The 12,995-nt window shown below is 33.0% G+C and overlaps 2 protein-coding genes across 2 annotated transcripts; one reads left to right on the top strand and one right to left on the bottom strand.

Annotated features, from left to right (window-relative positions):
- Window positions 1-70: 70 nt before the first annotated feature.
- On the top strand, window positions 71-7,331 carry LOTGIDRAFT_211871 (hypothetical protein; the record flags this gene model as incomplete). Its single annotated transcript, XM_009046995.1, has 11 exons — window positions 71-173; window positions 744-887; window positions 1,956-2,031; window positions 3,760-3,912; window positions 4,301-4,421; window positions 4,796-4,948; window positions 5,122-5,240; window positions 5,547-5,655; window positions 6,023-6,076; window positions 6,407-6,478; window positions 7,143-7,331. The coding sequence occupies exons 1-11, from the start codon at window positions 125-127 to the stop codon at window positions 7,329-7,331; spliced, it is 1,239 nt and encodes a 412-aa protein (XP_009045243.1). The 5' UTR covers window positions 71-124.
- Window positions 7,332-8,885: 1,554 nt separating this feature from the next.
- LOTGIDRAFT_230092 (hypothetical protein) lies at window positions 8,886-12,798 on the bottom strand. Its single transcript, XM_009046994.1, has 5 exons — window positions 12,743-12,798; window positions 12,002-12,188; window positions 11,461-11,695; window positions 10,769-10,845; window positions 8,886-10,506 (listed from the first exon to the last, which is right to left on the bottom strand). Exons 2-5 carry the CDS (start codon window positions 12,177-12,179, stop codon window positions 10,400-10,402), a joined length of 597 nt encoding a protein of 198 aa, XP_009045242.1. The 5' UTR covers window positions 12,180-12,188; window positions 12,743-12,798; the 3' UTR covers window positions 8,886-10,399.
- Window positions 12,799-12,995: the final 197 nt, after the last annotated feature.

Genomic DNA, 12,995 nt, shown 5'->3' with positions numbered 1-12,995 from the left:
CCACGGAATCCAGAATTTGCAGAAACCTACTCTTCATGACGCCATTTGCCAAACGTGTTACATAAATTTTGTTCTACAATTCGGCGTTTTTTGATCATTTAGATTAATTTTTGAGTAGTTAGCAATGAGTTATTCATTTTCTGGAACTCCAGGCAAACGGCCATTAGAGGAAGGTAAATTGTTTGTGGGAAATTTTCTGTAATTTATGACCTTTGTCAAGTGCCCCCATTCCCCGGCTATGTCCTTGTTTACTTGTGTGAGGTCAATGAACTCTTTGTTCCCATGCTTTTAACAAATGGCTTCTCTACATTTTCTATACTCCACTATAATGTCAAAAAGGCTATCAGTTGTATCTTAAACTGTAAATCTGCATTACCTACTGTCTGAATTTATTGTAGTCAGGGGTTAGAGTCAGAGTAGAAGCTAACTTATTCTATGGGGATGTGATAGATTTAAACTAGCATAACCTGTTACAGATTGAGATGGCATGATGATGCAGTATAGCAGAGATTCCCCTCTTTCCAATTTCCACCCCTAGTGATTTCATCCATGTGGTTTCCTCCACATACAAAATAAAAGTTGAACAGATAGTCTTATAGTAGAAAACAAAACCCGATTTCTTTTCTTTTGTTCCGAGAAAAGTTCAAAGTCCTTGAAATCTAGGGATGTTTGAAAACAGAAAGGCACACGGCAACTAAAACATAGTTATCTAGAGTCTAAGACAGACAATATTTTATTTTTAGATGATTCTAACCTCAGTCGAGAAGAGAGAAGAAGGAAACGAAAGAGTCGATGGAATACAGATAATGAAGATAGAACGGTTATTCCTGGCATGCCTGCCGTACTGCCGTCTAATATGTCAGTGGAACAACAACGCCAGTATATAGGTGTGTGTTCATTGAAATTTTAAACTCCAAAGCTTCTCTTGACTAGCTAACAGAGAGCTTTTTACTTTGTTATGCAACTAAGGGTTTTATTGGTTCACTGAGATAGAGTAATCTTTTGTGGAGCAGAATGCTAGATATTGACATGTGTTGCTAAATAACGTGAAGCCTCGCCCCAAGAATATCACGTCTGTAAGATTGAAAATGATAAATTAATCTAGAATTTTTTCGTAGCCTAATCTATTTTTATCTCCTTCCTAATCGTAAAATTTCATCCAGGTCTAGGTTTCAAGACGAAGCTCAATTCTATTTAATATTTATTCTAATTACTTGATTAATTAATCTATTTTTTATTCCAAAATTAATCCCTTATCTTTCAGTGCTAATTATTTTTTTTTTCAAATTAATTCACATCCCTTGAAATCTAGATTTTTAAAAAATTTATCCCTTTCTTATATTTAAGTTTTAAATTTGCCTCGGCCCCAAACTTCAAGATTTTATTTGACCTTGCCTGTGCTTTATTTTTTGATATAAATTGTTTTGAAATTTTGTAATTTGGTCCCTGGTCCATCATCAGGCCTTATATTTTTAGTTTTGTCCTTGGCCCATCATAGGTATAAAATTTTCCCCCACCCCCCTAAGATCAGGTAAGCTGGACTAATGAGAAATATTTTTTGAATTAGGAGGAGACAGACCAGGAAGGGCTAGCTAATTTGGAATTTAAAAAATTTAGGACATTTGCTTATACTATAAGCTTAAACTTTGGCTTATTAAACAAGTCAATGTTTAATATAGAAAATTGCAAGAATATTTCCAGTCAAGTAATTTATTGATGTCAAATTTATTTTTTGAATTTTTTTTAACTGCGAATTCTCAAATATTTCTAAATTTATGATACAATCTTCAGATTTTTTTTTGATTAATATTGACCGTTAATTGTACCAGAATGGAAGAAAATTCTCTTTGAAAACTTTTTACAAAGAAAGATTTGGCTCCGTCCAGATTAGCTAGTGTTGTTTATCTTAAATTCATAATTTATCAAACAATGTATTTTAATCACTTGTCTTACAGTGCATCTACAGATTGAAGAAATATCGCGGAAACTACGAACGGGAGATCTGGGTATTCCACCGTTACCAGAATTAAGGTTTGACACGATGAATTAATCTTCATTTTTACAGCTGGAGGCCGAGAGAGAGAGACGGACGGACGGACGCCATCAACTCTAATCCTTAATCATACAAATCTTCAATTTGGTTAACTTTTTCTTTTTTTTTATATCCACATGACTTGCTCTTCTTTCACAATCAGTCAAATATTAAAGATATTTTTCTGTCTGGACTTAGATATGCTTTCACGGTTATTTCATGATAATTCTCTTGTAAAGCATTTAAATGATACTCAGAGTGTGAAATTACCCATAAAAAAACTTGATACTAACAACAAAAGGAAACTTTACAAAAAAACTCAGAAAATTTGATTTGGAAATTTTAGTTATAATTCTGTAATTGGGCTTATTGTTCTGAAATCCAAGATCAAGTCCTGTACAACTATAATCAAGTAATGTTTTTCTTTTTTAATGAATATGATTTTTTATGGGTAGAGGGGTTGGGTGGGCCCTAGGGGTAAGGATGATGCCCTTTCATGTTAAGTGTTCACATTGCCCATTTGTATCATCAAACAGCAATCTGGTTTCGCTTAGTAGATCAGGGGATGTGCAAAATTTGATCAAGCTCGCTTGTATGTGTCAGTCCTCAAATACCCCTTTATTTTGTCTTTTAAATGCTCATATATATCAGAATCATGCATGTTTGGAAGAGTTGAAAACAGATGAAGGGGTGTCAAGTAGATCATCTGAGCCTACTTTAAAATCATCTGTACCTGACAAAACATATAAGTCTTCTGCAGTTATCTTTCCAATTTAAGTTTATAAATATTTTGAAATTGAAATGCATGTTTTAAGCTTCAATAAGGTTTGAAAGTGTCTGGGCATGTTTTAACATATATCTCTCTTTGATATTGATTATAATCTCTTTCAATATATTTTATTTTACGTTAGCCATGGCCACCATTTTAATCAATTACCTTTTCTCAATATACTTTCAGTAAGAACAGATTAATTCATCAATTTTTCCTTTTTAATTAATAATTTTTAATTGGCCTTTTGAAAGATTTTTCTAATATCTCCATCCCCTTGTCCTAGATGTCTGATATAGATTTTGATTTTGATTTAATTTAGTGGTAAAAAGATTGACAGTCAGTAAGTTTTGATTTGTTAAAATGCAAAAAGTTTATCAGTGTAAAAAAAGGGTATTTTACTAAACGTATTATCTGTTTTATTCCAATAATATTTGAATGATTTAGAACTCTGTTAAGTGTTAAACACATTGAATTATTTAGTCAAAACTTTACTTGAATTTGATTTAGCATCCTTGAAATATAGGTCCTCTTTAAAGCAAATGTCTAGAACAGAATAACAGTGTACCATTCTCAACAGTTTGGTAATAATAGGTGTTAATATGGTTAAAAAAATGATATAAATCAAAAGTTAGTCTCTGTCAAATTTTTACCACATTTATTTTGGTATAGTTGTTAGAAGCAATATAACTTAATTATATTTACATTCTGATCATAGAAATAGCTAGGATGTCCGTGTCTTTTCATGAAAAGAGATGACACTTGCAGCATTTTTTGAATATTTTCAAAATATGATTTCCTTCTTAACATATCAAGTGCTGCAATTGATTTCTAGAACCAGTCATATACTTTGCAAATAAATGAGTTAAATCGACAAAGTTATGATGCCTCTGACAACTATTCCCTATCCTATAGATAATAAAATATCAAGATTTTGAATTATTTCCCCTTGTTTCAGATCTCCGTCACCAGAACCTATTTATAATAATGAAGGAAAGAGATTGAATACGAGAGAATATCGAACACGGAAGAAACTGGAAGAAGAAAGACATAAATTAGTGACTGAAGCTTTAGAGTTAAATGCTGAATATAAACCTCCTATGGATTATAAGTAAGTTACAATAGAATATATGTTATTTATAATCTGATTAACTCTTTACTGACCACATATTTGTGCAATATATACCTGAGCGGTTGGTAAACTGGCCGTTACCAAGTGACGTCATGCAACGTTAACGCTTTTACTAAAATATCAAAAATATCATTGAACTTTGACCTTTCTTTGACCCTAAACTTCACTATTTTCAATTATTTCTGATCTATATAAAAAAAGTAGGCCTGTACTGCATTCATTAATTATGAAAAACTTAACATGGGGAAGATCAAATTTCAAACCCTTTGTGGATTGTTAACTGAAATAATTTGTCAAAGACTTGTAAGTTTCTAATATCTATTTACGTTACACAACTCTGAATCATTTCCTATCATTCTATTTTTAGACCTCTGATTGTACGAGTCAATGATAAAGTAATGATACCACAAGATGATCATCCTGATATAAATTTTGTTGGTTTATTGATTGGACCTCGTGGTAATACTTTAAAAACACTGGAGAAAGATGTAAGTTTAACAGGGAAACTTTTTCACCGAACACTGTTTTTCATGGTTGATATATTTCTCTATTTTCTTTACCAGCTGATTGGGAGCCGCGGTGGCTCACTAACCTGAAGGTCCAGGGTTCAAACCTTCAGATTTTTCAACCCAGTTTCCCTCTGTCAGTGATGCAAGTAAGAGGGGCTGAATTGGAAAAAGCGTCTAGTCTTTCAGATGAGACAATAAACCGAGGCCCCGTGTGCTACAGGCTGTGTATGTTAAAGATCCCTCGATAGTTAGAAATAATTTTTTACCAGCCGATTGAACTCATTTTTTATCAGTGTGTATCACTTTTTAGTCCCTAAATTTGGTTGCATGAAGTTTTTTAAAATCAATTTCAGACAGGGGCTAAGATTATTATCCGAGGTAAAGGGTCGGTTAAAGAGGGTAAAATAGGACGTAAAGATGGACAGCCCCTCCCTGGGGAAGACGAACCCCTTCACGCCTACGTTACTGGTAATAATCCAGAATGTGTCAAAAAAGCTGTTGAAAAGGTGAGTTGAGTTTTCAAAGTTCTTTTCCTACATGTTGAAACTGATTATGAAAAAGTATGATAAAAATTTAATAAGATATTTTGGTCACACCTAAACTGAATGTTAGTAAATTTTTATTTACATTTGGTATTTTGTATTGCTCTTGATATGAAGATATCTATCTATATTTCCAGATAAAAACAATAATAGCTCAGGGTATTGACGTACCAGAAGGACAGAATGATCTCCGTCGACAACAACTCAGAGAACTTGCTTTACTCAATGGTACACTCAGAGAGAATGATGGCTTAGCGTAAGTTTAGATTTATAATTATTATTGGCCCTTTCAATAGATGAAATGATACTCCTTTGGTGTTGCTTTTTTTGTCATGTCTATTTTGTCTTGAAGTATGCATCCAAAAATGATGAATTGATTGAATATTTTAATAATAGGGTTCAAATATTTACCCAAGGTTATTAAACTGTACAGAGGGTAAGCCTCGTTACAAATGAAAATGCATATTCAAAATTTAATAAAAGAATGTCCAAACTGAGTTTAAATATGTTAATATGAACAATAAAAATGGAAATGAATTATGACTGATGTGTTTTTTTTCAGTAAATTAAAACAGTTACAAGCTGCCCAGAATATTATAACTAATACTATATTATGTACGTGTTGTGGAGGAACTGGTCATATAGCTCAGGATTGTAAACAAAAACGGTATGTACTGTTTATATATATACTTAGGCTTTCTAGGATTCATTCAAACCTCCTGGGTTCACAAGGATCATGTCTACCAGCTTATCCTTTCCTAAACCTCTTTGCAATAATTTTACAAAGATAACAATTTCTGTGTTGGAAGATCAGGACTACAAGGCTGTTCTTAGATAAACGACTTGGCATTTAACAAATATTGATTCTTATTGATTTTCTGAATCCTTTTCTGTATCAACTGGACAAGTTATATAACGGGGAAAGATAACCAGTAGTGATACAATTACAACGTTCATATGACAACCTGTTATTAACTTATTATTTTATTTTCCAGACCAGGAGATACGTTTAGAAGTCTCCAACTACAACAGGGTCAGAATTCTCCCATGCCGATAGTTTCACAGGCTGATAAAGCCAAGATGGACAGCGAGGTACAGAAATATATTTAAATTTATCTTAAATTAAAGGATTTAACAAAAATTGCTCACTTTTTGGCTAGAAATGATGTTAGTGCACATTAGGGTACCAAACATGTATATCAGCTTCAAAGGTGTGAGACGACAAGTAAAGTCTACATATTAAAGAATAAGTAGTCAGCAAACACAATAAGCAGCATTCTGTGAAATTTTAACCTACAAAATAAATTCACACCGACTCAATCCACACCATGATGAGTTTATGACGTGCTCCTGTTCTGAGGATTTCTTACAACTATGATGTGTTTTTATGTGATTTAATTTTGATGTTTTTTGTTTTTTCAGTATATGTCGTTGATGGCTGAGCTAGGAGAAGGTCCCCCACCCTCTAGTAAACCTCCAGGGTCCAACCTAACAGTACGACCTACCCTACATCAACAAACAGAACGTCAAAATAACAATAGACAATCCTTTCAGTCACCACAAAATCCTATGGTACGTTTTAATTCTATATTTACGTTAGCTATTGTTTTGTTCATTGGACTGATGCAAATTCGTGTGGCGTTTATATCTCAATAAACACCATTGCCTCATCACCAAAACATTAGGCGTAGTTATTCATTTTATGTTTTAATTATATAAACACACTAAGTTGAATTATCAACTGTATATCATGGTCCCAGTTTACAATAAAATATTACACTTGTAAAAATTAACATATTGTTAGATTTTTTAGGAAGGAAGGCCCAGTGACTGACTCCATTTTTAGCCACAGGTTGACATTTATTGCAATCTAGTTTTGTTTCATCTTATGTAGAGAAATTTATATTAGATGTAGGATTCACTTAAAGAAATGTCATTATTTTTGCAGAAATTCATTGATCCGAAATGTTTAAACTACTTGATTTGATCAAAATTTCAGTTTTCAAGGTCAGCCGGGGAGATGGCAATTATTTCTAAAGATGATTGAGGAGATGAAATTTTAATAATTTATTATTTTCAGGCTAACAATCCACCATGGCAACAGAATCAGAATAATAACCGAAATCAAGGACCCCCTAGATTTACTGGTACCCCCCAGCCCTTGATGAATCAACATATAGCCCCACCCCCTAATCTACAACAGATGCAGATGAACAGACCCAACATGAACCCCCCTCCCCCACCGTTGATGGGTAACAACAATCAACAATCTGTACCACCATGGCAACAACAATCACCAATGGGCATGCAAAATAACAATCAGATGATGGGTACGTACAATTCTTAAATGGCGGGTGTATATTGGCGTCAGCCTTGTCCGTTGGTTGGTCTACAATTCCTCTTGACAATCTAGAAGGCACAATTCTTGTTTAATATATTACCTTGCCTGGCGAGCTATCCTATCAAAACTATGCAAGCTTGAACTTCATAAACCTTCTTATCACAATGTCAAGCTATTGCAAACTTTGTCTTAAACCTTGACTACAATAGCCACTATTCTTTTCTCCTAGTGTGTTCTCAAGCGAATACAGCCAATCAGAGTCTTCGGCAGAAAGTCTGTAAACACTAAACCACAATGTTTACAGTCTGGCTGTTAAATGGTATGATTGGCTGCATTAGGTGGCCTAGAATCCAATAAAATCGCTGCATTCTGTGATACTATAATAGTGGCTATTGCAGTCAAGGTATAAGACGAAAATCGCTTGACAATGCAAAGAAAATGTATCTTTATTATATCAATGATAACATAAAAGCTACAAAAGCAGATTCTTCGTGAATTGGACCATCTTCCAATTCTCTTTGAAAATGTTCCAAACTTCTATTTCAGGTGGACCTCCGCCACCCCCACCAAGTATGATATCAGCCCCACCCCCTCCCCCTCCTGCTACTCAACCCCAGAACACCATGTCTAACATGCCCTGGCTTCAAAATCAAGGTATGTGGCCTCATGCAATCTAATTCTCAATAGATTGTTTTAAAGTTTGTAATTTTCATGTTTATTCACCTTGCTTTAAGATATTGGGAAATGTCTAACAAGTTTTTTTGTTAAAATATCTGTCAAATTTGGTAGTTTTGGGCAGAACAAGCAAATGTTTCTTAAAATGGTGCATTAGTGAGAGAAATCTTGATATGTCAGTCAAATTGACTCCATGTGCCTGCTTTTAACTGAGCCTAACAATTGATTTATTTTGTTTATTTCAGTATCTGGAGTGCCTCCTCCCCCACCGCCCGGAAACAACAACAATCGCTGGGGACCTCAGATGGGTGCAGCACCCCCACCACCTCCCCCTTCATCTATTCCACCCTGGCAACAGAACGCAGTACAGAATACCATGGGAGCCCCACCCCCTCCTCCAACTAGTCAGATGGGGTTTAACCCAGTCCCTCCTCCCCCACCCCCTAATTCCTATGGTAACATGCCCAATATGAACCCCATGATGGTAGCACCCCCACCCCCTCCACCACCTAGTTAATTTCATCATGGATTCCAATCTACAGACAACAAAAAATATTGATGTGTGAATATTATTTTCAGTTGATAGAGATTTTTCAAAAAATTGATGAAAAATTGGCATTTGAGAATCGAAATCTGACCACGTATTTCTGAAACCGATCTTAATTCTAGGATGTCTTTTGGTTTTAACTTCTAACACTGTTTCTAGGATGTCCTAGGGTCTTATCTTCTAACACTGTTTCTAGGATATCCTAGGGTCTGAACTTCTAACATTGTTTCTAGGATTACCTAGCGCTAAGATTGTTTCGAGAATACGTGGCCTGATGTAGTTTGTCATTCTTATAGAATGTAAATAAATGACAAATTATGTTTCATTTTCTGATGAGTCTAAAATTAAATAAAGAGAGTAGGACTATTAAAGAGTATTTTGTTGGTTGAGAATCTTGTATAATGTATTCAATGTAAATATCAGGAAATAGCAAACTATAATTCCAGTTATTTTACTTTCTTGTTGATTTCAATTGAATCTTAAAAACTAAACAGATTTCATCTACAATAAAGGATCACATCAATTTTTGTAAACTTCAATGTTGTGACAGGAGTGTAATAATAATAACTTTTTTCTCCTGAAATATTCCAGCTGGACTTTATTTGGTCAGTGTATAAAATGTAAATACTGGTAAATGGCAGGTTTCAGTTTTATTCAAGATAATATTCTGATTCCCTAAAATAATTGGCCAAATTTGTTAAATATGTACCCCACAAAAGTGGAAGTACAAGAATTAATTTTATCTTAATAAGAATTGGGTTAATTATGTAGATGTAAATTACAAAGTAAAAGTGCTGAAATGAATTATTTTTGTAAATATTATTTTAATTTGCGATGTACGTTTTTTTTTTAGGTGAAAATTCATGTCATTTCCAATCTGATCTCGGTGTTTAAGTAATTCATTTCAATTTCATTTCATTTAATTGGTTCATTTTGGTTTATGTACATTAATATAATTATGAAAATCAAAATAAATGAAAATGTAAAATATAACAGCATTGTTTTTTTCTAGATCTTTATTTCTACGTATTAAATGGCTATATGGGGTTGATTTGGGTCTTGAACATGTTCAAATAGTCTTCAGAAGTACTAGAAATGTACGAAAATCACATAGTTCCATAATCTTCTATATGGCAGTGTCTCAAGAAAAGACAAGTGGTTTTTTGTAACATTCAAACGCAGATAATTCTGGACACATGGATTTGATGGCTCAAATTTCACAATGAGCTGTGAACACTATTACTAATTGGCTAAGCTAAAAAATTCCTGTCTCTGAGACTAAAGTATGATTGGTCAAGAAAATTAACTATAAGAGATAACATTGCCTTTCACTACAAACAAACACTCTATATCAATCTACTGTATCAGTCTCTTTTGATTAGGAACAATTGTTATTGTCCTCATTTCAAATCAGATTTTTTGGTTTTCATTTGATAGTTTCCATCAATTAGTTTTACTTGAAGTTTCAATGTCATCTTCCTCACTAGAGTTAATAACCAGATAATTTTAAGGTTATTTTTCGCTTCAAGTCTTTAGTCATAATAGAATTTTTCCGAGTTAACACTTTGAACACCGAGTGGGAACAATATAAAATGTCATATGAACTGAAATTCAAGTAATATAACTTATAACATCTTTTATATAAAACAATAGAGAATAACAACCTCATTTTAAACACCATTAAATTCATTTTCCAGGGACTTTGAATGTTGTTTTTCCTGGCTAGTCTTCTTTATTAGTCTTCTATTATTAGAATTTTTTTCACAATGTATTTCTTTAACACTAGAATTTCAGGGTAGGTTTAGGAGATAGTTTTCATCAAGTTTTAAGAAAGTTTAGATCATGTCCACCTTCACCAATCCTCTTTCATCAAGCCCCATAAAGAATTAGTAATGTAATACTGAGAGTGAGTCTTCGTATTGAAACAAAATGGTTGAATATCATCTTTGTTACAAATATCTATACAGTCAGTTAAGGAAAGAAAAATAACTGAAGAAAATATACAATATATTATACAGTAAAAGTGGCAAGACTTGTTCAGTGTGTTAAACTGTCAATTTGGGATATTACACTAATTAAAATGTTAACAAGCAAATAATAACATACAATAGACATTCTCTCAAAGTTTTGGTGCAGAGCAGGAGTCTTATTTTCCCATATACCATTTATATACCTTTTATCCCAAAAAAAGTATTGTATAAATTCTAAAAAAAAAGGATACAGCCTTTAATTTCATCTGAGTTGGAATCAGACTGCCATCTTATTCGTGAAATGTTGGAATATAACTTGACATTGTATCTGAAATATAGAATTAAAACAGGGTTCATACAGCACTTTGCCTCAAAAATTCAAAGACTTTTCAAGGACTCTGGGCTTTGAAATTCAAGGACTTTTCAAGGATATTATTAGTCTGACAGAATACACATGTACCTTACTTCTGAACTGTGAAATCAATAAAGATAGTTAATATTTGTCAATGGGGTTAATGATAAAAATATACACAATTTGACTCAACTCAAAATTCAAGGACTTTTCAAGAGAAAATGTGTTTTTAAAGACGGAATTCAAGGGTTTTTCAAGGCTGTGCGAACCCTGTTAAATTTAACAAGATTCCTTCATGAGAACCAGAGTTAAAACGAATAACTGATTCGGGGTTTACGTCTTAAATTTCTGTATACGCTCGAGTAAATGAAGACAGGCAGTTTGTATTGAAGAACATTTTGCTTGGAGAGAGGCATCAACTATTGACTCTTTTTCCATTACCCATTGTCGAGAGATATTTTACATTCACAGTCTGTAGCACACAGGACCTGTAAATTGACTAGATCTCATCTCACTGTGGACACGTGTTTCAGATACACAATCCTCATCAGGACAGATAGTTTAAGAAATAACTATTGTAATAAATCTCACTTTGCTTTAGGTAAAGAATAGGATTTATTTTTGCTGACTTCCTCTAAAAGTTTTTTTAAAATGTCTTTTTCCTTTTCTTCCTCAGCCACTTTCTTTTGATATTTTTCACAATCGCTGGAAATCTCATCTAGTTTTATTTTCATCTCTTCACATTGTGTGATTAGTTTTTCTTCTTTTCTTTCCACATTTTCTTGTTTTTCTTCAGTTTCAGCTTTTTCTACCATATTCTGAAGATCTGTAAGAGAAAGATTTTTATTATGTCATAAATTTATAAAGTAACATGCAAAGTTTTTACGTTTAAACTTTATATAGAGTGCCAGTTAAGATTCAAATTCTGATCCAAATTGTTTTAAATTTTTCGTAAGAGAAATTGATGTACTTGATTGTGATATTTTTAAATCCCAGTAAAAATATTTTAAGTCATAACGGAGCGAGAACTTTTCGTTGTAATTGAATTGGGTGTCTACAAAGTTTGGGAACGGCTGTATTTTCAAATCCATAAGCATAATGTCAAGCTACTTTTTTAAAACCAAAACCTTACTTTGTATTTCATTTTGTAACCTCTCCTGTGTTCTCTGTTTAACTTCGTTGATGCTATCCCAGAGTTCCTGCAGTTGATCTTTCTTGGCGAAATCTGTATGATCACTGGTAACTACTAGCAACGCCTCCGTAGCGTTAGACGTACATTCTTCGTATTCATTTTCTTCTGATGTAGACATGGTCAGATACTGAAATGAACAAGTTTAATGTTTTACTTTTCTTATGTTCAGGTTCAGGTAACTGTAATGAAAACAGACAACGCTATTGAGTGTGAAATGAGGAAAACCATGTCACATGCCCCTATATTATAACATTGTGATCATTTATTAGTGATTCTAAATTTAGTGTAAACCATAATACAAAATGGCCTAAAAACTAACAAAAATAGATTTAGGCTTAGATTAATATGAATTTGTATTATTGTGATTAAAATGTTTCATACGGTTAAATTTAATCAAAAAACGGGTTACGAACAAGATTGTAACTAAAATGTAATATAACCAAAATTATTTAATTGTTCATTTGACAAGGGTCTGTTTCGATAATTCCGGTTAGCTTTAGATTTATGTTATAAACATTCCCGCCGTCTAAAAACTGAACTACTGAAGTGTCTGAAGACCAAAACAAAGTCGTTTCAGCAATAAATATCGACGAATTTCCTTTTAAACTATTCAGTCGAGGTCAGTTAAACAATCACAATTACGTTTTATAAATGAAATCGAGAAAAATCGACTAGAAATACCTGAAAATGATCAAAATATTCAAGAATTTATTTTGTTTACATTCTTCCTTTGAAATTTCCGCCATTGACAATTCATCCACATGTTTCATTGGCTGATGTTTCAGATTTCAACCAATCAGACGTCATAGAAATAAAGTAGATTAAAATGATGTCATGTAATCAATTTTAGTCTCGATTGTCATAGTGAGAATTTTAAAGAGTGATAAAGGGACTGGTTGATTAGTTATCGTAAGATGGAGTTAAGAAAGTGCGA

This window comes from Lottia gigantea (genome assembly GCF_000327385.1).
Source record: "Lottia gigantea unplaced genomic scaffold LOTGIsca_11, whole genome shotgun sequence".
Taxonomy (NCBI): Eukaryota; Metazoa; Mollusca; class Gastropoda; family Lottiidae; genus Lottia; species Lottia gigantea.
This window is presented reverse-complemented; position numbering and strand designations above follow the sequence as displayed.